The sequence below is a fragment of the Furipterus horrens genome, unplaced genomic scaffold, assembly GCF_987537825.1.
Source record: "Furipterus horrens unplaced genomic scaffold, mFurHor1.1.pri manual_scaffold_4, whole genome shotgun sequence".
Lineage (NCBI taxonomy): Eukaryota > Metazoa > Chordata > Mammalia > Chiroptera > Furipteridae > Furipterus > Furipterus horrens.
Window position 1 is genome coordinate 78588064 of NW_028327174.1, and position 26203 is coordinate 78614266.

Consider the following 26203-nt stretch of genomic DNA (forward strand, 5'->3'; position numbering starts at 1 on the left):
ATTAATTTACTTTTTTAATAAAAGTTGGATGCTGTGTACAAACACTGTGCAAGGCAGCAGGGGGAACCCACATCACATAAGCAGTCATCTATACTACTTATCGATAGGGTGGCCATAAGTCCTGTCACAATATGCTTCCTGGGATGACTTACATTTCATCTTGTCTTATACTGCAACCTACTAGGTTCAGGAACTAAATATAAGCAGCTATCTGAAGGCAATAACTTTTTAAATGCTTGCATAACCTAAGATAATAAAAGCAGGAAAAAAACTACAATAAGTTGTTTAACCTCCTTCAGGAGCAATTTGATAAAGATTAAATAACATCATGAGAGGCCTGAGAGGGAGAAAGAGGAGAAAACCTACACTGGTGTTTTAAGGTAATAATGTAGATGCTTAGATGAAGCATAGCTAAATATGGATAATATTGGGTTCTATGTATTCCACATTAAACCTCACAATTCTAAGTAAAAAAGCAAACGGTGATAAAAATAAAATGCATTCTCCGTGTTGAAATAAGTTGAATCATACTACTTTAGAAATACAGAATGAGTTCATGTTTGTACTTCAGGCATGAAATCAGAGAAACGTTACATTAATTAATGTTTTCTGAAAGCATACATAGCAGAAAGGACCAAGACATTCCAACACTAGACAGATGATTAAAAATGATAATTCTCTAAAACTTTTGAATACTTTCTTTAATTTTCTAGAAGTTTCCTAGGTAAAGTAGGAAAGAAACAGCAATATCAAGAAGCAATACTATTGATTAAATGGACTGAAGCAATAATTTTTCTCAGTAACTACAAAATGTATCGCAACCCAGATCATACATTCATATTTAGAATGACAAAGTCTCAAGTTCCAAAGGTTTTAATTTTGATGTAGCCCATTAGTAAGGCATAAAAGTATTTATATATTCTAATGAAACCTTTATTCTTCCTTTTAGAGTCAAACATGGAGAAGAATTTTATGAGTTATTAAAACTTTTTAAAAGACCAACTGACATCACAGGCAAGTTCACACTGTTGAGTTACTGCAATAGCTATATATTTCAAAGTTACCTATATGACAAATCGTATACAAGTAACTGTCTGATGATCTGCTGTGTACATAATTCAATTAGTCCATAATTAAATTTAATGAAGAAGCTAACTTACCGGTGGATCAGCCCCCTTAGAACCAGTCAGACCTCCTGTTAAGGATTCGATATCCTGAAAAGGGGAGAGGTGTTGATTGTAAAATGCTACTCAAAGGCATGGAGAATTTCCCAGTCCCACAGTGTAATATTTTCTTTAAGCTACAAACTTAGGGCACTCTGTTATATTTGTTTTGTTTTGTTTTTTGACCACTTTGCTAAACAAGTTCTTTACAAATAGCCTGCCTATAAAATTTTTGATTATTTTCTCCAACTCTGTACAATCTTTAAGAACAAAAATAAATATATATATATATACATACACTAATTATTCCTGGAATATGCAAAGAAAAGGCTCTATTTGGGAGAGCAGATATTTTGTTCTCTGAGAAGCTGCAGTAAGTGCAGAAAAGATGAGAGAAAACTTAAGGAAATTGCATTGCATCATTTGCAAGAATATTAATCCCATGGAAAAGGCTGAAAATGGAAATTTTTTGATTACCTAGAGTCCATCTGTTACTATACATACATGAAAACATAAACAGATGTGGATAGATTAGCTATTTTTTACAAGGATCAATTTCTAACCCAGAATCAGTACCCACAGAAGATCACACCTGAGTAATGACTTTAACCATCACAGGGTTCACCAGTGGAGAAATGAGTGATTCTGTGACAAACCAGAGAGCGTGGGTGCTGTTTATGGGGACGACAGCTCAGCCTGATCGTGGCAGGGCTCGGGTCCAGGGCTACTGATCACATGAATGGTCAAAAGCTACACTTTCAGACTTTTAAGCAAAATCTTCCAGGATTTTAATGTTTGCCACTGTTTTAATTTTTAAATCATGTTCCCACATCTCCAAAATGAAAACAAACAAACAAAAATAAAAAACTTGTCTGTTCAAAGGCTACTGGGTAGGAGTTTGGGGCTATATTGAAGACTTACACTATTTGCTAAAAAGTTTCTTTCATGTCACTTCTTATATGTTTGCATCTTGTAAGTATAGGATTGAAGAACCTGGGGAAATATCATTGTAGTAAAAAGTCAAACATAAAAGATAACTGAATAAAGATAGAAAGAAAATTTGATACTTAGGAGAAACACCTTGATATCATTCAAAAGATTTATGCTACTAGTCCACTTGGTACTTACATCATTTCCCTGTGTCGGGGAACCCCAATGCTTTTGCCCTTTTGTCAGGCAATCAGAAGAATATGCGAGGCAAGGTTGGAATTCTGACAGTTCCTTTATTGCAGACATTACAGCATCCACACTTGCCCTCCACCCTTGGGCTTGCGCTGGACCACTAGCCGGCCGCGGTCGCACTCCATGGTGAGCCGCGGGAGCCCTTGCCGCTCCCTGCACCCCCTCCTCACTGTGCCAACCCGAACATGAACATTCCCACGAGGGTTCCTGCCCCTTTTATATTATGCCTAGATAAAGCCGGCTACTAGCCAAAGTATGACATGAATGCTCATGTAACGGCGAGGGTGCTGCGCATAGGAATCTAATGTTATCTCAAGCAGCCCACGCCTGGGCATCCGGGGTGAGGAAGAGTGACTAGATTCCATTGTCCTCACACCCTAGTTATCTGAAAAATGGGGAATCTTAACAATGAATATGGGGTTCAAATGAGCATGTGAAGAAAACATTCAAGGCAGGGCAGGAGAGAAGGAAGGATGATGGGATGAAAGTTTCCATTTAAAGAAGCTTTCAATGGGAACTCAATGGGTGATGAATTTCTACATACATATTTTATTAGGGCCATAAATGAAAAGAAAATCAAAAAAGGATGCTTGCCAAAAAAATTAAGTTGTCTTATCCATAATGGGTATATTGAATATAATATGTTTACCTATCAAACATCCCTTTGAAGAACTTCTCCTTCAGCTTCCCCACTCTAGCTCCAAAAATGGTATATAAAAATTGCTTCAGCTGTTCTGGGAGCCTGCCAGAGAATTAAGGCAATTAAGATTCTGGAAGATATAATGGTATAGTCTAAGTCCCTGATTTTATCATTTGGGCAATGTTTGAAACTAAATGTTCTCCCTGCCTTCAACTTTAAGATAGATTCTGGCTCTAAAATCTAAGAGATCCTAATTAATATTTTTGTATTTTGTTAGAATTCTTTATTCCAACATCATGCACAATATAAACAAGCAAATCACCTAAATTATCTGATCTTATGTGTTCTTTAACATTCCTATTAAGTCATCTAAGTAAATTATGTCTTTAAAAGTAAAGTATAAAATATATTTCTAAGTTGAATCCAAAGATAAAATATAATTTTAAGAATTGTTTAAGAGTTTTATGGAATGAACTGACCAGATTTGTTACTAAAATGGCTAAAATATTAGATTAATATATAATGAAAAACACAACCCATTTTGCTGTTATGACCATGATGAAACACAAAATTCTAAGTTCTATTTCTATAAAAGATTTCTTGCAATTACATTAAAATAAAAAATATATTATTTTTAAGTACATTCTGAGTTAATACCTTCTGTTCTTCATAGAAAGGCATATACATTATATTATCAATAGAATTTCTGATAATATTATTAGAGAGATAACAGAAAAAGTGATTCAGATATAAAGACATTTTAACAGTTCAGTTGATGTATTTTACCATAGTGTTAAAAATTCTTTCATGGATTTCTTGGTATCACAGATGAACTGGGAAAATTTTCAGGTTTCAAAAATCTTAAGTTTTTCTCAATAGTCTTGGTCCCAAGAAAAATAAAGAGAATTTAGAAAATGACTAAAAATAGCATTGATATTTATGGTTTTTAACATGTTGAATTAAAGCAAACTATAGACTCATGGCTCTAAACAGAGTACAGGTGTACATTTTTATTTGTTTAATTGAAAAAGTTTTTTGAGTTTATGTTCTATTTTGAGTATAATTTGAAAAAGAATGTCCTAGTTGGAAAGATGCCCATGGTAAACATGTCATCTCTCTCTCTCTTTCTCTCTCTCTCTTTAAAGGTTTTATTTATTTATTTTTAGAGAGGGGAAAGGGAGGGAGAAAGAAAGGGGGAGAAACATCAATGTGTGGTTGCCTCTTGCACACCTCCAACTAGGAACTTGGCCCACAACCCAGGTATGTGCCCTGAGAGGGAATTGAACTCGTGACCATTTGGTTCTCAGGCCAGCACTCAATCCATTGAACCACACCAGCCAGGGCTAAACATGTCATCTCTTGATGTAAAAAGAAAATTTTCAGGTATGAATGAGCATAAGTGTGCATAAATGCATTTATGTGGTAAAATTAATAGGTTAAGTAAATAGATCCTTTTAGAAACTGAACATAATTAAAAGTGATTCAATCTTTTAGATGGTTTTGAATATTTTATCTACAAAATAACACTGAAATCCTTGTAAAAGATATCTACTTTATTTTATTTTTTGATATAATTTAAGTGTCTTTTTATATAGATAACAAGAGGACATAAAAAGTAAATGCACTGATATCCTAGAAAGTTTTTAAGCTAACTACTATAATAATACTTGTTGGATTAAAAAATTCAGAACAAACTTTGACTTTTTACTAGGTCACAGGTTTTATCTGACTATACTGTACATCACGCTTATTTAATCTTAATAGCTAATAAACTAGTTACCACTTATGAAACATTTACTACATGCCAAGCACTCTTTAAATGCTGTATACACATTATAAACAGCCTTATAAGGTGGTTATAGAAGCCTTATAATGTAGTTATTTCTTTTCTCACTTAGCAGGTTAAAAGTTCATATAACTTAACCAGTATTGTCACTACCAGTATTTAACAAATTATTAATAAGAAAAGTGGAGCAAAAGGAACTAGACATTGAATTTAATAAACTGGGGAGCATAAGCCTGTTTCCTTTGTCAGGAAGCTACAATGTTTCACCCCAAGGAATACAGCGTCCCTCCATCAAGGAGATTAACACTGCTTCCTTCCCCCTTCCAGTACCAGATTGTTGGGGGGTTCAAGGGGAGGTGTTGAACAACCATAGAGTCCTGTCAGTCAACATGGGTGTGGACCCATCTGAAGCCCACAAAAATTTGGAAAGTTCACTGGCCAATTAGAAAAAGCTTCTGCTTTTTTCCAAGCCTGAAATACATAATCCCAGAGGAACAAAATAGTGCTCTCACTCTCTCACCCACCTGGTAACGCACTTGCCCCACATACTTATGTGTTTTCTCTCCATAGCCATGTGACCCTAGCAGCCATGTGGCCCATAGCCATGCAGGCTCCACACACGGGCTCCAGGAGGCAGCCTGAATACCACAGCCCAGCAATGGACTGCAGCTGGAAGCATATGCTCAGCTAGCTACATGCTGGACTGGACTGGACTTTAATATGGTGGAGAAACTCTGGACACTGGCTTTTGCTTTGGCCCTACTGAAAACAAGATTGGACTTTTCCATGGTGAGATGGATGGAGATGGGACAGAGGGGAGTCAGAAGGGAAACAGTCTTAATTTTATATCATCAATAAAGTTTGCCAGACAACCCTATCCTCCCATGTGGTTTTCAGAAAATTCTTTTCCGCGTCACACCATGAGAACTTGTTTTCCACCAATGACGGTATCATGCAGCTATTAAGAAGTAGGGTAACAAAACATACTTGTATAATACGCATCCTTTGTTTTTGATACTAGTTGTAAATGAACAGCTTCACCTTGGCACATCCTGGTGACCTGGCAGATATCTGTACAGACCGTCAGCTAGGGCTGCACCTTAGGTGGTGGAATATCCTCTGAGCCACCAAGAACATGATAAGCTAGGCAGTCTTATGAAGAGCTTCCATGTGGCACGGAACTTCGCACTCCACGTTTCCCCAACCCAGATCCATCTGCTGGCAGTAAAACTGCTTAGGTGCAACATGGCATTGGTTCTTGCCAACAGAGCACCCTACCACTCTAGCTGTTTATTATCTGGCCCATCCAATTCAGAGTAGTCTTGTGGGACTCGGGGCCAGGGCCAGGAGTAGAGTGAGGCAAGTGAGGTGCTGAGGGTGTGAAACTTAAGAAGGCGCTCATTCTGAGGTCATACAAGTGCTGACCTACACTGGCAGGATCCTGAGATTTAGTGCCTCCTTAAATGTTGTGCCCTAGCAACCTCGTTCTTAGAGTCTTGCACATACAGGACTGGCAGTTGTACAATCCTCAGAGTGAGTAACTCCTTAAACTTTGTTCCTTAAGCCCCTTACTTAGCTCACATTAGTCCTGGCCGTTTTAGGGATGGGGAGAGCAGATACCATGGTGACTTTGTTAATGCTATATATGTAATAAACTTTTAAAATTTATTTGGTCTCATTGTCTTCCGCCCAGTCAAATTTATAGAAGTGTGGCAAGACAAGTTGGCACCTGCCTACATACTGCTTCTCACATGCTGTGTGCTGCTTAATACCAGTAACACAGCCTCCACTGTGTGACTTGTTATCACCTGTGCAGAAACAAACAAACGAGGATCTATTAACTGTATAATCAACTTTATTTCTTGAAAAGAAATTTCAAGTAATAAAAGTTTCACTTCTCTCTCCAAGGTGTCAAATACCTAAGTGAGGTTAGTTTGACACAAACTGGGTACACTCAGTCTTTTTTACTATTGGGCAGCTCCACTCCTAGGAAGGAAACCTGGCAACCCAAGGCTGACCTGTGAATCAAGTCTTAAAGCTCAGGAAGCTTCCCCTGTGTAGAGGTGGGAAGAAGAGAATACTGGGATTCGAGGTCTCCTTCAAGGCTCTTGCAGGATCCTTATTTTTATCCCTGAAGAATAGAATCAGCCAGTTATGGTCAAAAAGAAAATGTTAAAATAGCTTGGGTGTCAAATACATTAAAAATGAAGAAAATAAAATTTTAAATAGTCAACTGAATCTAACATTTCTCATGTCATAAGACCCAGAACATGTTTAAACCTGATAGTCATACTTAAAGTTAATATCAAGTTTTTAACTGTTATTCTTCAAAAAAGTCACTTTGCATAACATTAAAATACTTGAAGAATAACAATGTTGTTACCAACTAAGAATATTTTAAAATTTGATTTATGCATAATTATAATTTGGGACTATTTTAGAAACTCTTTGGAGGAAAGTGATTATATTTCAATGCAAAGTATATTTTAGTACACTAGACAATCTATCAAAAATGTATCAGTATAGTGAAATTAGTATAAAATAGTAAGATATCAACCATTATTATTGAATGGTTCTTTTCAAAATTTGTTTCAAGGCCTTTAAAATGTTTGATAAGGTAGTTAATGTTTGTAGAGAAGTTTACATGATCCATATATTCAAAATATTAAAAGTAGGCATTTCTCTCAACCTTTTTATAGAAAATTCCTCAAAATATTCCTCATCTGCCATTTCTCTTGAAGCATGCCTTTTTCCTCACTACACCACAGCAACCTTTCTTATCAAAGTTGCCAATGACACTGGTTTGGCTGAATCAATTGTCACTGTTTCATTATCATTTTTCTTGATCTTTTAGTCACATCTAACACAATGGACCAAGTGGTCCACTCCCCTTGTAATACTTTTTTCCTCTTGGTTTCACCTCTATATCACTTATTTAATACCATGGCTTTAAATACAATGAATGTTGATGAAGTGTATGCTTACATCGTCAGCTTCAACTTCTCCTGTGCAATTCACACTGCCTACCCCAATCTTCACTTGCAAAATCGAACTGGATTTCCACTGCAATCCCTCCTCCAAATTAGGTTCCTGTCTCAGCGCTCTTTGTCTTGACATCACCATTCATCTATTTTCTCCAGTTCAAATCCATCAGCAATTCCTGCCAATTCCATCTCTGAAGCATGGCATGAATTTGACTATTTCTTACCACCTACATTCATACCATCCTAATCCCTTGGACCATATCAACAATATTTCCTCTTGCTTCTATTTCTATTGTCCTTGCTTCCTAACTGTTGTCCCTACCTCTGTCCTTGTCTCGCCTACCCCCATGTGTTCTTCTCATAGCAATCAGAACTATCCTTTCAAATACTAATTCAATCACACTGCTCCACTGACACAAAGTTTCCAATGGATTCTCATTATTCTTAGGATATATCTTTCTATGCCCTGTGGTGATCTGGCTTTGGCCATAACACTGATCTCACTTATTACCATTAACACTCTCTCTCATGCCATTCAGTCACATTGTCCTCATTGCTGTTTCAAAAACAGTCCAACTATGGCTCCTACCTCAGGGCCTTTACACATGCTTTTCCTGCTGCTCAGGATGCTCATTCTCTAGATATCCTCCTAGTTAACTCACTTCATTCAGATCTCTCAGTTTAAATATCAAAATCTCAGACAAACTTTCCCTAATTAGCTGTGTAAATCAGTGAAGGTTTCACCCAGAAACAAGTGACAAACTCAAAAAACAAAAAACTATAGAATGGCATTTAATAAAAGGATATTTTATATAAGCATGGATGGTTTAGTGGATCAGAAGGAATGCTAAAGCACAGGGACTAGTAACAACTGGGAGTCATAAGCCCCTGAAAGCCAGAGCAGGACAGCAAAAGAACAATCATGTCAAGAGTCCAACAAAGGGTGAATAGCTTGCCACATAGTGGAAGTTGAATAAATACTTTTTGAATGGATAAATGACTGACAATGAACGAAGCACATAATGCCAGTTTTATACCTTAAAAAAGCTGAAGCTAGATTATATAAATGAGAAAGTATTTCTCATTTTTGTATAAACACATCACTTTGAAAGCATGGCTCAAGGCAATAGTGTTTGCACAACACATCTTTACAAAATGCCCGAATGAACAAACTAATGAATGACTTGCCCATGATCACACAGCTGGTGAATGCTGGAAAGAAACTCTGAAATCGCAAGTGCTATAACCTCAAGCCCAGTGTATTTTCTGTTGCATTATACATCACTAATGAGACATCCTCCTAAAGGAAAATGCACTCAACTCTGTATTAGCTCATCCTGAGGCAGTACATTTTTATATATCCCAAGGTTTGTAGTTCATAAGAAGAAAACCATACAAAACAATTTAGTAGGCAATAAATAATATGTTAACTTTATTTTCTGGCAAATCACTATAATACTTCATATTAAAAACCTGATAACTTAATCATTACACAATGAATAAATCAATGTTTAACAACTTCGTACTTAGTATTAATAAATAGTTCACATACATTAGACTAAAAACCAATAGTTTATTTTTATGTAACATCTCATAGTAAGTCATTTCACAGCGCTGGGAATGAGCAACAGTCAGAAGACAAAATTTCTTTTACAAAATCATTCAGTTTTTCACATAATACTTAATGGAAACAGTCTTTCGTCACAGAACACCAGCTTCTTGAGGCAAGCATCCAAATAATGAAGCTGAGTTTGTTAATGAGGCATCTTCCCACTCTCCCAGACTTAAGCTGTTACTGTTTCCCTGGCAACTTAACAGAGTAAATTTCCTGGGAGGCAGAGACACAGGAAACACACACGACCAATTTTATAAATCTTCTTTTCTACAGAAGCCAAAAGGAGCCCTATTTAGTCATTCTTCAAAATTTTTAAAAAGTGAAAAATAACTATACTTTTACTTTCAGCCTAATCCAGTCCAAGTCTGAATTTTCCGTGTGCCACATGATTCCTTCAAAAAAGAATGACTGGTATCTGTTGTGATGGAAGCACCATGCTGGACACTGAAAACATGATGATGAATAAGTCAAGGTCACAGCTTTCAAACTGTTTAGAGTCTAGTACAGTCTCGGAATGGCAGAGACAATTTAGTCAGCAAGCATATAGTGTATACGTAACAGGTGTAAGTTAGCACACCAAATCTGGTGCATGGAATTAACATTTATTGAGCATTTGCTGTACCAGTTACCACGCTAAGAGCTCTACTGCTCTACTGCCTCATCAAATAGCAACTTAACTCTTATATTTTATTATGTTCACCATTTTCAAGATAATAAAACTGAGTCTTTAAGAGTTCAAATTATTTGACAAAAATCATACAGTTAACAGGTGTTCGAATAGACAGCCTGACTCCACAGGCAATTATTTTTAACAGTTGTGCTCTCTCGCATAAGTTGAGATATAAAAAGGGGGTGGTTCATGACATGACATGTAGTGACTTGAGAGAAAACATATTCATTTAATACTTGTATGAGGAATGAATGAAATTGCAAGCAGAATTTTTCTGATGGAATAAAGAATATCCTTGTTTGACCTACTGATATGAGAGTTAATGTGCTTAGGATTAGAAAAATAAAGTAACATTCCAAAGATTTTTCTATATATTTATAATTCAAAATATTCTCATCAAATGCAAACCTACACAGGAAATCTCATGTGTATCAAAGGCACAATTGTGTCCGTGTTCTATAGAATAGGGTGTTCTGAAGAAAGTGCCAGAGATTCAAGGCTCTGTCTTTTCCATGGAGTGCCCTCTGTGAATCACTTTCCTTTATAACATTTTTAAATTGCTTTCATCGTGTCTGTTTCCTTCCATGTGGCTGAGGTGATAAAGGAAACTTTTTACTAAACCCTGACTCAGTCTCATTCAGTTCCTCTTTGCCAACTTTTACACACCGATGCTTCCTTGTTATTTCCAATTCAATGTATCAATCAGACATCATCTCCTCTCCTGTGCCACAGCTACAGCCAGCCCCCTCCCATCTAATTTCTTCCTCCAGCACTTATCTCTGTTGGTATTTCCCAGAAACACTACATTTCTGGAGGTCAGTAGTCTTATCTCTATCTGGTTTCCATACACCACACGAAGCCAGTCAATTTGTCCTTCTAAATATCTGCTCTGTTCAATCTATTCCCTTTTTTCAGTAAACACTATATTTACTGCCTTAGTTCAAAGCCTCATTTTATTTTCTGCCATCTTTAGCTTTCTCAAAAATAAAGTCTTTTGTGATTTATTTTTGAGACATTTTTTCCAGTTTCACCCTCATACAGAGAAATAGTTCTCAAAGTGTGTCCTGGGGCCAGTAGTATCAGTGTCGCCTGGGAACTTAGAAATGTAATTTTCTTTTTCATTTTTTTAACGGTGTTTTGTTTTCATGTTTACAGCTTAGTAATTAGACAATCATATACTTTGTAGTGTTCCTCCTGATATTTCCTTACCCCAGTTCTGCTGAATCAGAAACTATGTTTAACAAGTCCTCCAAGTGGGTCCGCTTCAAAATGTTGTGTTTCAAATGCAAATATGTACAGGTTACTCCTGTACTCAAAACTCTTAATAAGGTCCGCATTCTTCTTAGGAAGAAAAAATATCGTGGATATTTATGCATGAGGTCTTTCATTACACATTCTGAACTACTATTCTCATTTCACCCTTCACCACTTCCTCAAAAATAAACCTTATACTCCTATCGTCATGCACCCTACACCTGTGTGTGTGTGTGTGTGTGTGTGTGTGTGTGTGTGTGTGTGTGATTTTTTTGCATCTATGCTTTTACACACAGATCCTTCTGCCTAGAAAGTCACTCCTCTCCTCTGGATAAACCTTGGTTATCCTTTGAGATATCCCAGGCATTACCTCCTCTCAGGAGACTTTCCTGAGTCCCTCAGGCTACAGTAATGGGTCTACTTACTGTTATTTCCATAGCATCTTGAACTTAACCCTATCATGACTCTTAGTACACTATTTTATAATTCTTATTTTACTAATTTGCCTTTTCCAATCATGTAAGGGCTAAACAACTCAGTGGTGCACTTATCACTTCTGAATCATCAGAATTTATCACAAAGAATGACAAATAAATGTTAAAGAAATTAAATAAATTAATGGTGAATTTAACTTCCCATGAACTCCTCCTATAAGGAAAGGATGAGCTGATGTGGCTGACATCAGTACGTGGGACCATTTAGAAATGTGCAATATTTCCTATATTAACAGCTTTGCATTCTGTTTATATATTGATTTTGTTAGTGTAAACCAGCCATCGAAAAACTGATTATCTTTGAATTCACTGCAGAAACTGAAATTCTAAATGGCAAGACAAATGGTCGGCTATATATTTAACATTACAGAGGTCTTCCTGAGGGGTAGCTAGCATCCCTCTAATTCTGCTCAAGGCTGCAAGATGCAACACATGCAAGGAAAAAAATATTCTAGTGATCGAGAGAACAGGTTCAAGCTTGGCTTCCCTATACTAACTGTGTGACCTTGGGCAAATTTCCTTATGCTCCTCATATAAAAGAAGTTACTCTATGTCCTAGTACCTATCTTCGAAGGATCTCAGATGATTATGATAGTTCGTGGAAAGTTACTTATTGATAACTTATAGTAAATTTTCAATTATATTAGCTATTATTATCCATGAAATCATACACAGATAGAGATTAGGTTACACATGTATGGAATGAAGACAGGCTATGGGCACAAATTATGTAATGTGCAATAAAACAGTTATGCATTGGAATGCATGAACATAAATCCCAGATAAGAATTAAATTTAGGTGTAATCTCCATTAGACTTCTACAACGTGTTTTTCCTGAAAGTCAAGATACCCTGTTTTGTATACACATACTAGAATTAGTCACTAAAACTAACTAAATCATTTCAACAGGTTCTATCTGATCTTAAGCTCCTCCAGTGTAAACTCATTGGAAGGAAGTACATTAAGTTACTTAGTCTTTTATTATCTGCATTGCATTAGCCAAATGTTTTGCACATAAGATAACCTCAGCAATACCTACTGAGAGATAATAGTGCAACGCAAACTTTAATCAGTCACAGAAAGGAAAAAGGAATTTCAGAACAGGGAGAAAATTCCCTAAGAATAAAAATTATTAAAAAGAAAAGGAAAAATACATCTCACTTATTTTACAATATTGTTTAAAATGCCTTTGGAAACTGTGGTTGGAAGATTCTAAAATGCCTCTCAATGGATTCCATCCATTCATGCTCTCGTGTAATACTCCAGACCTTGCGTATAGGCTAGAACTAAGAAAGACATGGCAAAAATGATGAGGTGTCACTTCTGAGACTAGATTACAAAAACCTGTGACAGCTGTCTTTCTCTCAGAACCCTCACAGCCTCCAGGGATGCTGACACATTGTGAATATCCTATGAGGAGGTTCACGTGGCAGAAAACAAGTGTCTCATGCTAATGACCAGCCAGGAGCTGAAGCTTGCTGAGCTCATCTAAATGAACTTAGAAGCCTTTTCCCCTCTGAGTCTCAGATGACTGTAGCCCTAGCTAATACTTAGACTGAAGCTTTCTGAGAGATTTTGAGTGTGAGAACCCAGGTAAACTACACCAAATCCTTACCCATATTTATTGTAAGGTAATAAAAGCTGTTGTTTTAAGAGAGTAAGTTTTGATGTTTATAAAACTGTATAATTGTTTACAAAGAAAAGAATAATTATTACAAGCACCAAACTCAAATTTCATACATTTTTAATCTAACACTCAATTTTATATTTTCACCATATAAGGCCTATATATGAAATTAAAATATTTGACAATATTAAACATTTTTTACCAATATAATCATAAAAATAATCATTTTTCTTGTCCTGATTTTTATGCATTTGTATAACTCTAATTATATTTCTAAAAGAGAAGTGATGTTGGGGAAAAACAGTAAGTGATCAACTGATTGTCTGCATTGCTGATAATTATCAGTATAAATCATTCATAAAGTTCACATAACTCACGGTATATTTTCTTCAACGCACATTTTTATTGTCTTGGCCATTTAAGGATGCTTAAATTTCTAAGAAAACATCTTTGTGTGTGTGATAATTACTATAAAGTTGAGTTTGACACATCAAAGCCACATAACAATCAGTTATTATGTAAAATCCTATAAAGAAAAACAATCTATTTTCAATTATGTATGAATCATTTGGTAAAACTGACACAGAAGAATATTTAAAAAGTACTGTGATTTTTATCTACTGGATATATCATCATAGTAGATGACTCACACTTTATTTTTAAACTGAGATATTTTATAACATAGATTAAAATATCTTCATTTGCTGTCTGATCACATAATAAAAATATTAACATATCTATCCAACTCATTTCTACTTAGTGTTTTAGTAATAGGTAAGGTAATTTAAAAGAATCCTTGTAAGGAGGCACATATATAAGATATTGTTAAAATTCCATATTAAGAACTTCCCTTTATTCAAACATTTATGAATTATCCACCTCATGTGTGTGCGCATACACATGCACTAGCAAAAAATAAATATGTCTTCTTTAGAAACCTTAGCGTTCTGCTCAAATGATCACCACTACACATCAGTTGATTCCTGCTTCTTTTAAATGGTTTTGCAGTTTATATTCTCCAACTCTAGTATCCTTAGGCAACGTCCTGACCTCATTCCTAATCCCAGTGCTGATATATAATTGTCTGAACAAGCAAGGTCCTCACAAATGAGAGAAGAACCGATCTAGAATTTTGCACTCAGAAAATGAACAAATAAGCTAATTTAATTTCAGCATATTGTGGTTATGTCATATAGTTTAGTGTTAGTGTTAATACACAAGCTGTATAGCTGAATTAGAAATAGTAGCTTTAGGTTCGAATCCTGACTTTGCCACTAATTAAATATGTAACAGTTACATAACGTTTCTGTGCTTACTGCATCATATATGAAAGTAATATAATAATAGTACATGTCTTGCATGGTTGTTGGGAGAGTAAACGACTACATAACCAATGCAAACAAGGTTTAGCAGATAGCAGCATAAGCAGCAAGAGTAGTAGCTTTAGTAGTTATTGCAATTTTGTTTTGATGTGTTTTGCTTTAAATTTTTAATTACATACTGATAAGGGACAGAAATAGGGCATTTCAGTTCTTCTACCAGGTGTGTGGCCTGCGGGCTCATCACTCTCGAAATCCAATCACAAAAAGATGTGGTAGCTCAATTTCATCAGGAGACATTGTGACTGAGTGAACAGTAAGGAAAAAGTCTGACATCTTATATATTTGCATATTTAAACTTTGCATATTTGATTTACAAAACCATGAAGCAACCAGGCTTCTCTTAGAAAAGAGAGACATAAACCAAGGTTAATAGATCCCATAATATTTGTACATATTTAATTGGGACTTATTAATAAGCGGGGTTTCTTGAAGTATTCTTGTACATAATGGCTTCAGCAAAACATTTTATTTATAACATATATTACTGTATTTCTGTTTCTTCAGTTTATTTTTGACCAAGCAGTTTCTTAAGCCATATCATAAACTTTTCTCTCAGGAAAGGAAAAGCTTTTAGGGACAGTTTTTTTTTGAAAATAGGCAATAAAATGGGATTCAATTAGTCCTGACCTATTTGATCCTCCTGCTATGTTTTTTTCTTGACTAGATTAAAAAAAAAAAAAAAAGATTCTCTTTTATCCTTAAACCTCATTCATTTAAAAGGAACTAGAGGTCTACCTTTGATCTTGATTTTTGTCTCTTGAGAAATCAATAATTATTTTTTGCATGTTAAACTAAAAAAATTTCAATCTTAAATCTCGGTTTATTATGAATCTAGTATCCTTTTGTTGTTGTTGAAATGAATAGATATTACCTAATGAGAAAAGTGGAAGGTTTACATAGAAAACGTAGATTGCCCCCTGAATTTCTAAATTTAATGAATGTTTTAATTGTATAATAAAATAAATATAAAAAGAAAGATATCTTTCCCTTTCTCAGTTGGGAGGTCTTATCAGAAAGTGTACACTCCAGATGAGATAAATTCTCAGTAATCATTTTTAAGACCTTAGGCTATACTGATTCAATAAATGTTATACCATATAATAAGTTATAAAAATTATGCTAAATTATTTAAAAACTGATTTACAAAATCTAATTATTTACTCTAGTTACAGATTATTTCCCTTGCAACAAACTTTCAGCTCTGACTATTAGTTTGGGAAAGGGAAAATAGAAAAGGAAAAGCAGAGAAATTAAATAATTCACATTTATAATTACAAAGGGTTTTATAGGCCACTTTAGCTGTAAAATCTGTTCATAAGTATATAAAACTATTGCACATAGATTTACATTATTCAGAGGAGGTACATTTATAGTACTTGTTAGCAACAACATTAACCTAGAAACTGCAAGGCCACATGGGTTCTCTGTACTGAAATGAAAATCAATCAATAGAAAAACTTCTACAATGTTACAAATGCATTTATGTTGCCTCCTTCCCTTATAATTCAGCAAATTTCCTCAAGGCCAAGACTTTGCTTTGTTTTCCTATCAATTTCTAGGCACCTGAATCAATTTCTACACATGATGGGCAATTGAATAACTGGATGAATAAATTATTTCAATCTATGTCAGGCCAGAATGACCAATCAAGAGAGTAAACTATTTGACATTATTTTTTTAATAAAAATTTATATATGGTGCTTGGAATCTGAAATACAGAATACTATAGCTAATGTGATAAAATAATCCTATTCAAATAAATTTGTTGAATGACATTTTTAGATGAACTAAATAAAATATATCTAAATGAATGCCACCACAAGTATCACTAATGCAGAAAAGAAACACCAAGATGACAAAAATACAGATACCATGCCTTATTTTGAGAGTTTCTGATTTAGTAAGCCAAGGATTAAAAATACTTATTTATAAGAAAGGAGATTTGTTTATGTAGGATGGTTGTGAATAAAGTGACATTAAAAGGAATATGATGTAGTTCCCTGAGGGGGAAAAAGAAGTTTTTTTTATAATTTGAGGCAAATTATTTTTCAAATTTAAGTAATTAACTAAATTTAATTTGTGTAACTTACATTTCCTGTGCCTGTGGAGGCTGTGTGTAATGTGCAGTTTAGAGGTGTTATTAACTTCAACTTACCTAGTCCTTTTCATGCACATGTGTTAAACACAGATTATATATACATATATGTACAAATAGTTATACAGACACCTACAAATAGAGAGTTAGTGGAAGCATTCATTGATTATCTCCTTTGAAGTAGTGGCTTTCAGTAGACTTCCAATGCAATTACCATTATTGTAACAAAATGCATTTGAGCACAAGGGGCTTTATTATAAACATCGGTAGAGCTAAGATCTTTGCTATTCACAAGAAAATCCATCCAGAAATGCCTTTAGGTATTCTACTATCAAAGGATACACAGAATCAGGCCACAGATCTATAATGAAACCACAGAAAGACTTCAGAAATAAAACATTATAAGATTTAAGAAATTATAAGAAGTTACTAAACGTGGTATATAGAGTATAAACCTTTTTTAGTGGGCAAATTACCCATATCTTCAAACATTAATAAAAGCTAAAACAAAATCAATTGAATACTTACATGAATTTGTTTTGTTTCAATAGCAGTTTAAAAAAATTGTTGGGATTCAGTAGACACTACTCTAGTATACGTTATATAAAATTTTTAATAAACAATATTTGAACATTTAAATTTTAATGATCTTAATATTGTATAAACACTTTTGCAGAAACATTTCTTCTTGATTTAAAGTTTTTAAGAACATTTATCACAATTATTTTATGTAAGAAAAATTGTGCAATGGTAAAATTACTTTATTAATAGTAGTATTATAAGCACTTGTCATGAACATGTAACCTTAAAAATAGGAAATATACCCTAAAGCAAAAGTTAGCATCTTCCTGGAATAATAGAAGTGGTGTAGATTAAAGGTAAATGAAAGAAAAAGAAAAACAAATATATTATTGAAATATAAGATGATTCTATAAACATAAAAGTTTTCTTTTAGTGGGTTTTATCACCATGCTTTTTCTCTATCTTATAATACTAAACAATATTAATTATTGTCCTTGAATATGCAATTCTTAGCTTTGAATCATCCTCCAGGTATCTGCCTATCTTTCCTGTTTTTAATCCACTTTGCAGAAGGAGTACTACACTATTTTCTCTCTATATTCTTCCACTTTTCACTTAATTTCAAATCTATTTCTGTTTCCACAGTTCTACTGAATCCTGTCTTGCTAAGGAAGGGCACAATGATCTCAATAAGTTGCTAAATTAAATTCTTATTAGAAGTCAGTACTACTATAACACGGTTGAATCTTCACTCATTGACATTTTAATTCATGCAATTGTCTTTCATGAAATATTGGACTTTCTCCTAGTTCCACTCCTACTCCCCTGACTCCTCAGATTTCCTTTTTTAAAATTTTATTAAGTCTATTGGGTTGGCTTTGGTTAATAAGATTATGTAAGTTTCAAGTGTAAAATTCTATAGTACATCATCTGTATATTGCATTGTGTGTTATGGATGCCCCTCTACTTGAGCTCCCTGAAACTGGTATTCCTCAGGGTTCAACCCTTGACCCATCTGACTTCTTACTCTGTGACTCCCTTGAATGAGCTCATCTATTCATAGAGCTATAATCATACAGGGTGGGGCAAAAGTAGGTTTAGAGTTGTGAGTATGTGTTACAGTTTATCTTGTGTTATAATTTATTAGTTATTCTATTTTTTTCCATGCGAACAACTGTAAATCTGCTTTTGCCCACCCCTGTATACTGATGATTCCTAAATCTTTATCTGTCCTGGTGTCATTGTCACTGAGGAATCTCAAATATAACATATCAAACTGAAGTCCTCATCTTGCCTTCTCAACTGTCCCTCATACCTCAATTAACACCACCATTCATCATTTAGGCTGCCTTTGAGAAAATCCTGGGTGATTCTTTTCTCCATCACATCTAATCAATCCTCAGGTCTGCTAATTTTACCTCTTAAGTGTCAAATTTCTGTGCACACAAGTAACCTGTAAAGCTGATAAAATGCAGATGCCATAACTTGTCAGATGATATTGATTCAGTGGGCCTAGGAATTAAAATCTGCATTTCTAGCAAAGGAGGTTTGTTTTTATAGGCTAGGCAAGATCTGAACATGTTTAAAAACTATACAGTGTGTGGATAAGGAGTCGCTAAAGAAGAAAATAGGGAACTAATCGTGTTATTAGGCATGTAGACACCCCTTTGTTGTGAAATCAATCCTGTAACATTGCAACACCCCCACCCCCGCCAACAGGGAGGGGTGGAAAACATGGAAGACTGTGTGTGCTCGTGTAGCCCTGGCAACCAGGAGGATGCACACATCATTCAGCAGAAAATCTCCCAAGGGTTGATGCTGGAGCTATGGGGATTTTGGGGGGGGGGGTCTTCAAAATCAAAGAGTTTCGAAAAATGCTTGCTTTCGCTCTCCCCTTCCCTGCCTGGCTGATCTGCAGATGAAGGGTCAGCTTCCTGAACCAGCAGGCCGTGAGGGAACCACATCATCTGGGAGATCCCTGCGCCCCCCCACGTGCTCGTGGACCTGCCAGGCCAGGGATGCTGTTGCCCCTGTACTCCTCCGGTGGCAAGGGTGGTGTCATGAGGGGTGGGAGGGGCTAGGATACAAGAGCGGTCACCTGCCCATCTCCGGGGGGCGACATTCCAGCACCCCTGCTGCTCCATCTGCTCCAGTCCGGGATGGGCCTTGTACCCACTGCGCTAACTTGTGGGACAGGACTTAGTAAACCACTGGAGGGCGTGGAAGAAGACAGCGCACTGTGAATAGGACACCTGGATGCACAGGGGCTCTCTCTGAAGGGTGAAAAGGAGGGCTCTTGGGTGAGAGTAGAAGTGCCTGGTGCAACCTAGAGCTGAGCTGGCAGAGGGTGGTGGCAGAATGACTTTCTTTGAGGCCTTTTAAAGAAAATGGGTTTTGAGGCAGAAACCTGTCGTTATTTCAACTGTATATACTTTAAATAAAAGATTGCTTTTCCTCTCCACCCGCCTTTGTCCCCAGAGGTTTTCCCTGCGGGCGGCAGCGGTAGGGCCCCACCGGCTGCTCTGGGACAGCACCAGGCTGTCCCGTAACATTTGTGACATGACTGTTCGTGGGGGAGATGTACAAAACTTAAAGGTCCCATATTTGCACTCTATCTAGTCCCTTCTTAATTGTATGAGTCAAAAAAATTATCTCTTTTCTGCTCCCTTTTTGAAAGTTTTGTTATATTTTATATTCATTAGAAAAAACTGACATCTTTTGTTAAAAATGAGAGAATAGGTCTTATGCAAGCCCCACATCACCAAACCAAGACTTAACATATAGTTTCTGCCCTCCCAGAACTGGTCTTTTTTTTTTTTTAAGTATATTTTATTGATTATATTGTTACAATAGTTCCAATTTTTTCCCCTTTGCTCCCCTCTGCCCAGCACCCCCCCAACAATCACCCCCAGTCCATGCCCATGGGTCGTACATACAAGCTCTCCTGCTTCACCCCTTTATATATTCTTCCTCTTCTTTTTCTTAAAATAATTAATTAATTAATTATTTTAACAATAAAAAATAACAATCCCTCCCTCTCAGACTTAAGACCCTTTATAATCTTATAAAGGACAATGGGCGAAGGTCTCGAGCTCCTCTAGCTGCTTCAAGCTGGGCATGGTCGAACTGGTCTTAAATCAAACCAATCAGCCAGAAATGACCTGATCAGCACTATTTTGGCAATCGGCCTCGCAAAACCTCCCAGCCCCTAAAGTAACCTTGCAGTAGCCAACCTGCCTTTTTGACTAGTTTGCTTTCTGTTACGGCTCCCTTCTGCCTATAAAAGTCTTGTTTTGAACAGCTTCTTCGAGCTCCTTTCTCTCTCTTATATTGGATGCTGACCCATTCAATCAATTTTGTATTAAATCATCTCTAAATTTTTTAAAATATGCCTCAGGTTATCTATTAACAGTTCTGATGTAAGAAAATGGACCCTAAGGAGACCCCGACAGCCCCTAGGAGCAATGAGTGACCAAATGTAGGTGCCTGAGCAGCCCCTGGAGTTGGCTGCTTTCTCAGTCCCTCAGAGCTTCACAGCTTCACAGCTTTTGCTTTAGGAGCTTTCACACATTATTTGTGCTTTTCTTTTTCTGAACTGGGTTCAAAAAACCCTGGAGTCTGACTGGTCCTACTTGAAAACCAGGCCAGGTCCAGGTTTGGACTGAGTCTAACTCAGAAACTGGACTGGTTCCGGCTCAGACAAGGTCTGACTTAAACTGAGCTGGGGCCAGTGTGAGGCCTAAGGTGAATATAACTTTGTTTTAAGCCTGAACAAGCAGGGTGAATTAGAGTGGCCACAGTTTAGAACTTTTAACCTAGAAAACTTACCTTGGTGACTGTCAGGTTCAGGGGGGGTGGGTCTCAAAAATATGGCTGGACAGAAATATGGGTTGCATCCCATTTGAGGTGAATAGGACTGAATAGAAATGGGAGTTGCACCCCATTTGTGAGTAGGGTCCCACTGACTGTTGCAGTTCTCAGGGAAATTGTCTGAATCTTTCTTTCTGTTGGTCATCACAGAGAGTGGATCTGCCTCTTGGGAGGGTAGAATCTTTTGCACTCTCTTCGGGGATGTTTCTTGCATCCAAGGGGTTGTTCCATATTGTCAATGAAGACCCTAAGTAAGGGCCAAAATAACTAGAAAAAAAATGGATGCTCTTCCCTGTCATTTATGCTAATTATGGCCTTGCTATATAAAAGTATTTGGCTCTCTGGGACTAGCCTCTGAGGATAACAACTGCCTCATTTGGAGAGCAAAGATAAACATATCTAACTATGAAAGTAACAACAAAGATCACACTTGATATTATTAATATTGTGAAAAATTACAGTTGTTAATTAAACAAAGTTCTACTAACAGAATGTCTAGCACTTTCAAAATTAAAAAAATAATTAAGATTCCTGTTCTTATGCCTTTTCTTCTGATGAATATAAAATTTGTTATATAGCTTGTGAAAAAATAAATGATGAGCTTATAAGAATAAAACTTGAAACCCAAAAATCCTTCTCTGCCCAGAGGGTTTTTTGTTTTGTTTTGTTTGTTTGTTTTGGCACATTTCAAAGTATATGTTTCTGAGACATGTGTTTCAAAAACAATTTTATGTCACTATATAAAAGATTACTAGTTCTACTTCAGGCATTGTGTACTATGTTTGAATTAACATTTCAACTGCATACAGTAATGAAAATAATATAAAAATAAAGCAATGGCTATCAATTACTGTAGAAATGTTTCAAAGGACAATTACTAATAAAGGCAACAGAGGAGGAAAAATATATTAAATCCAAATAAATTAGTTGGATATAAAAATTGATTAAAAACAAAAATTTTTAATAGAAACAAATGTCAATGTGGATGCTCAAAGTTTGGGTTTCCTATATTTCATATACATTAGATATCAATAAAATGTCAGCTACAAGTTGCTCCTAAACTAGAATTAAAAGGTTTGGAAGATGAAGCACAGGTAGACTATGAAAAAGTGGCTAAACAGCATACAAATTTTGAATAAGTAAAAGTGTTCAAGATTGTCGCCTCCTCCTGCACGAATGGGCTAGGTGAACCACATTTTCCTTATCTGTGAGATGAGGACCATCATGCACAGGGCTGTTGAGAAGATTAAATAAAATGCTACAAGTCAAGTAGTTGGCCCACTGCTTGGCATTTAGTCACCATTCAGCACTAAGGGAGGCTGCTGTAGCTGCTGCTATTATTACTACTTATACGTGTTAGGTAAAGGCATGGCGCCCTCCTTTCGGGCCCTAGGTCAAAGTGACCCATGCATTTAGAGAGAGTTAAAGGGAACCAACTCAAAGGAGCCACATGGTGCTGGAACTCTAATAGGGTATCATGTACACCATTTATTTGGTGCCCTGAGCAGTAGAAATAAGAGGTTAGAGCTTAGGCTATGGCAGATTACTTGGGTTCAAATACTATCTACAGGACTTTCAAAATGCCTGATCTTAAATGAGTTAGTTAACTTCTTTATTCTATAAGATGCGGAATAAAAAATAATAGCTGACTAAATAGGTTGTGTGAATTTTACATGGCACATTTCACATAAAGTACTTACACACAGTTTATGAAACATGGTCAGTGCTCAATAAATAAATATAAATCACTGCCTAATATTCTACCATTCTCTTGTTCAGGATGTTGTAAAAATGGTAATGTGGTTCTTCATTACAACTATCTAAACAGAGGCTTATTAGATATGCTTCATTTTATTGGTCACATAACTGCTCTGATAAAACCTGGACTAACCTCTTTGTTCATTTCAATTAACCTCATAAGCGTTAGCTGTACATTATATGGGAAGATAAAAACAAGATAGCTGGAAGCTTAGATTTACAGGAGTTGGGTACATAAGAAGGAGAAAGGGAAAGAAGAGCAGACTGGTAACTGGAGCAATTGAGATAAAATGTGGGATGTAAGCAGGAGTTTCCTATTCCTTGCTCCTAGCAGCTGGTTGCTGGATAGGAAAAAGAAAAGGAAGGCAAATAGCACACACCTGGGGTGTAGCTTTGTGAGACACACCTCCACCATAAAAGGCTACTATTGTCTAGTGCCGCAATCTAGCACAGACTTTGCAAGCTGACTTAGTTCTGCACACACATCTTCAAAATGCAAATGTGACATGGCATGTCCCTGGCTAAATGTTTCTTTGGTTGTACCATTTTTCCCCATCGACTACTCCATTTTACTCTTGCCACTGACAGCCAAACATTTAACTTTGTCTCCACTAATTTCCTCCATTCCAAGCTGGCTTCCAATACCACCACTCCTGGTTAGCTACTCTGTTGACATCACCCATATATTTAAATCCACTTAAATACATGTCAATAGCATTTCATGGAGTTGTTCACAACTTTTTTCAGAGAACTGGGATTCAGATAACACAGTAAGGATTTAAAGGTTTATCCAAAGTGTCATAGGGGCCACAGAACGCTTTTTGTTGTTTGTTTGTTGTTTGTTTGCTTTGCAGGAAGGGAAGGCTCCAAGGACACTCTACATGCTGGATTTTACTCCTAATTCTCTAGTGTAACCTCCAAAAACAAAACTCTAAATGGCAGTTGTTATGGATTGAATATCTGTGTCTCCCCCGAATTCATATGTTGAAGTCCTGATACCCATAGCGTTTCTTAGTCTTAACAATCTTAACAAAAAAAGAAAAAAAAATTCTAACACTCATAAGTTACAAAGCAGAAAACTGCTAGTCATTCATTCTTGATTCTTTATCTTTCATCAATCTTCACACACTATCCCTCAGTAAGTATTCTTCAAATCAATCCAAAATATGTCATCTTCTCTTCATCACCCCAGCTATGACTCTGGCTCAAGCCACAATCTTCTATCATAGGAACTCCTACGATGTGTCCCTTACTCTTGTTTCATGTGTCCTCTGGCCCTCCTCCATTTGCTTCTGTAGATTCATCTATTAAGTATGATTCTTGCCCTTCATTATCAAAATCTTTTAAATAAAACCCCAGTTCCTTATTGTGGCCTATAAATCTCAGCTTGATCCTGCACCTTGCCTCCCTCTCCCCCTTTACTTCCTCCCACTTCCACTGGCTCACCAGGTTCTAGCTGCACTGGCCAGAATTTAGATTCAGCATGCACCACACTCTGTCTTAGACATGCTGTTCTCCCTCTGAGAATGTGCTTTCACCCACTCTTTACACACATAGCAATTAGACATTTACACAACTAATAAAGTGATCCTTCCATATAGATCAAGTACTCACCTGATACCATACATAGTTGTTACAATATTATTGACTATATTCCCTGTGCTGTACTTTATATCCCCATCACTGTTTTGTAACTGCCAATTTGTACTTCTTAATCTCTTCACTTTTTCCCCCAGACCCCCAATCCCCATCCCATCTGGTAACCATTAGCTTGTTCTCTGTATCTATGAGTTTGTTTCTGCTTTGTTTTTTCTTTTTTTTTGATTCCACATATAAATGAAATCATATGATATTTATCCTTCTCTGACTTATTTTACTTAGCGTAATATCCAATCGCTCCATCAACATTGTTGCAAATGGTAAGATTTCATTCTTTTTTCATGGCTGATTAATATTTCATTGTATATATGTACCAATTCTTCTTTATTGAATTGTCTATCAATGGAAACTAGGCCACTTTCTTATACCATACACAAAAATAAACTCGAAATTGATTAAAGACTTAAACGTAAGACCCAAAAATATAAAACTCCTAAAAGAAAACATAGACAGTAATTCTCTGACATTGTTCTTAGTAATATATGTTTTTTGGCTATGTATCCACAAGCAAGGAAAACAAACAAACAAATGGTTCTATATCAAACTAAAAAGATTTTGCACAGTAAAGCAAACCATCAACAAAACAAAAGGATAACTTACTGAATGGGAGAACATATTGCTGATGATACATCCAATAAGGAGTTAATAACCAAAGGTTATAAAGAACTCATGCAACTTAACACCAAAAAAGCAAACAATCTAGATTAAAAATGGACAGAGGACCTGAATAGACACCTACAAAGAGGACATACAGATGGCCATTAGATATATGGAAAAGAAGCTCAATGTCACTCATCATCAGAGAAATGGGAATTAAAATGACAGTAAGTTACCACTTCACACCTGTCAGAATGGCTAACATTAATAAATGATGAGGAGGTGGAGAAAAGGAAACCCTTGTGCACTGTGGTGGGATTGAAAATCGGTGCAGCTATTATGGAAAACAATGTGGAGTTTCCTCAAAAAAGTTAAAAATAGAACTACCATATGACCTAGCAATCCCAGGTCTGGGTATTTATCCAAAGAAATCCAAAAGAGTAATTCAAAAAGCTATATGCATGCCTATATTCATTTCGGTATTGTTGACAATAGCCAAGATATGAAAGCAATTCTTTCTTAAATCTTTCAAATCTCATTTGACATGTTTCCTACTCATTATAGTGGCCCTATCTACTTCAACTATGTGAATTTCCTTGTTATTCTCTGTTCCTCAACCAGAACAATTATTTTATACATATTGCTTATTTATTTGTTATCCTTATTTCTCACTTGATGCTATAAAAGGGTGGAATCTTGTCTCTTGTGTTTATGAATTCATACTCAGTATCTAGCACATTTGATGGATTTGCGATAATATGCTGAATGACTGAACTCCAGCTGAAATAGGTATTCAACATACATTTAAATAGTAAGGGTTTATTACAAATTATACAATAAATGAAATTTAAAATGTTGGTATTTAGCTTGTGACATTACAAATAATTATTATACAGAAATATTG

The 26203-nt window shown here is 35.9% G+C and overlaps 1 protein-coding gene across 1 annotated transcript in view; it reads right to left on the bottom strand.

Moving 5' to 3' along the window:
- The window catches only part of PPFIA2 (PPFI scaffold protein A2), a 449044-nt gene that overhangs the window by 366770 nt on the left and 56071 nt on the right, over positions 1–26203 (bottom strand). The window contains exon 2 of the mRNA XM_090273671.1: positions 1161–1214. Coding sequence (XP_090129797.1) covers positions 1161–1214 — 54 coding nt within the window. The remainder of the gene's footprint in view (positions 1–1160; positions 1215–26203) is intronic.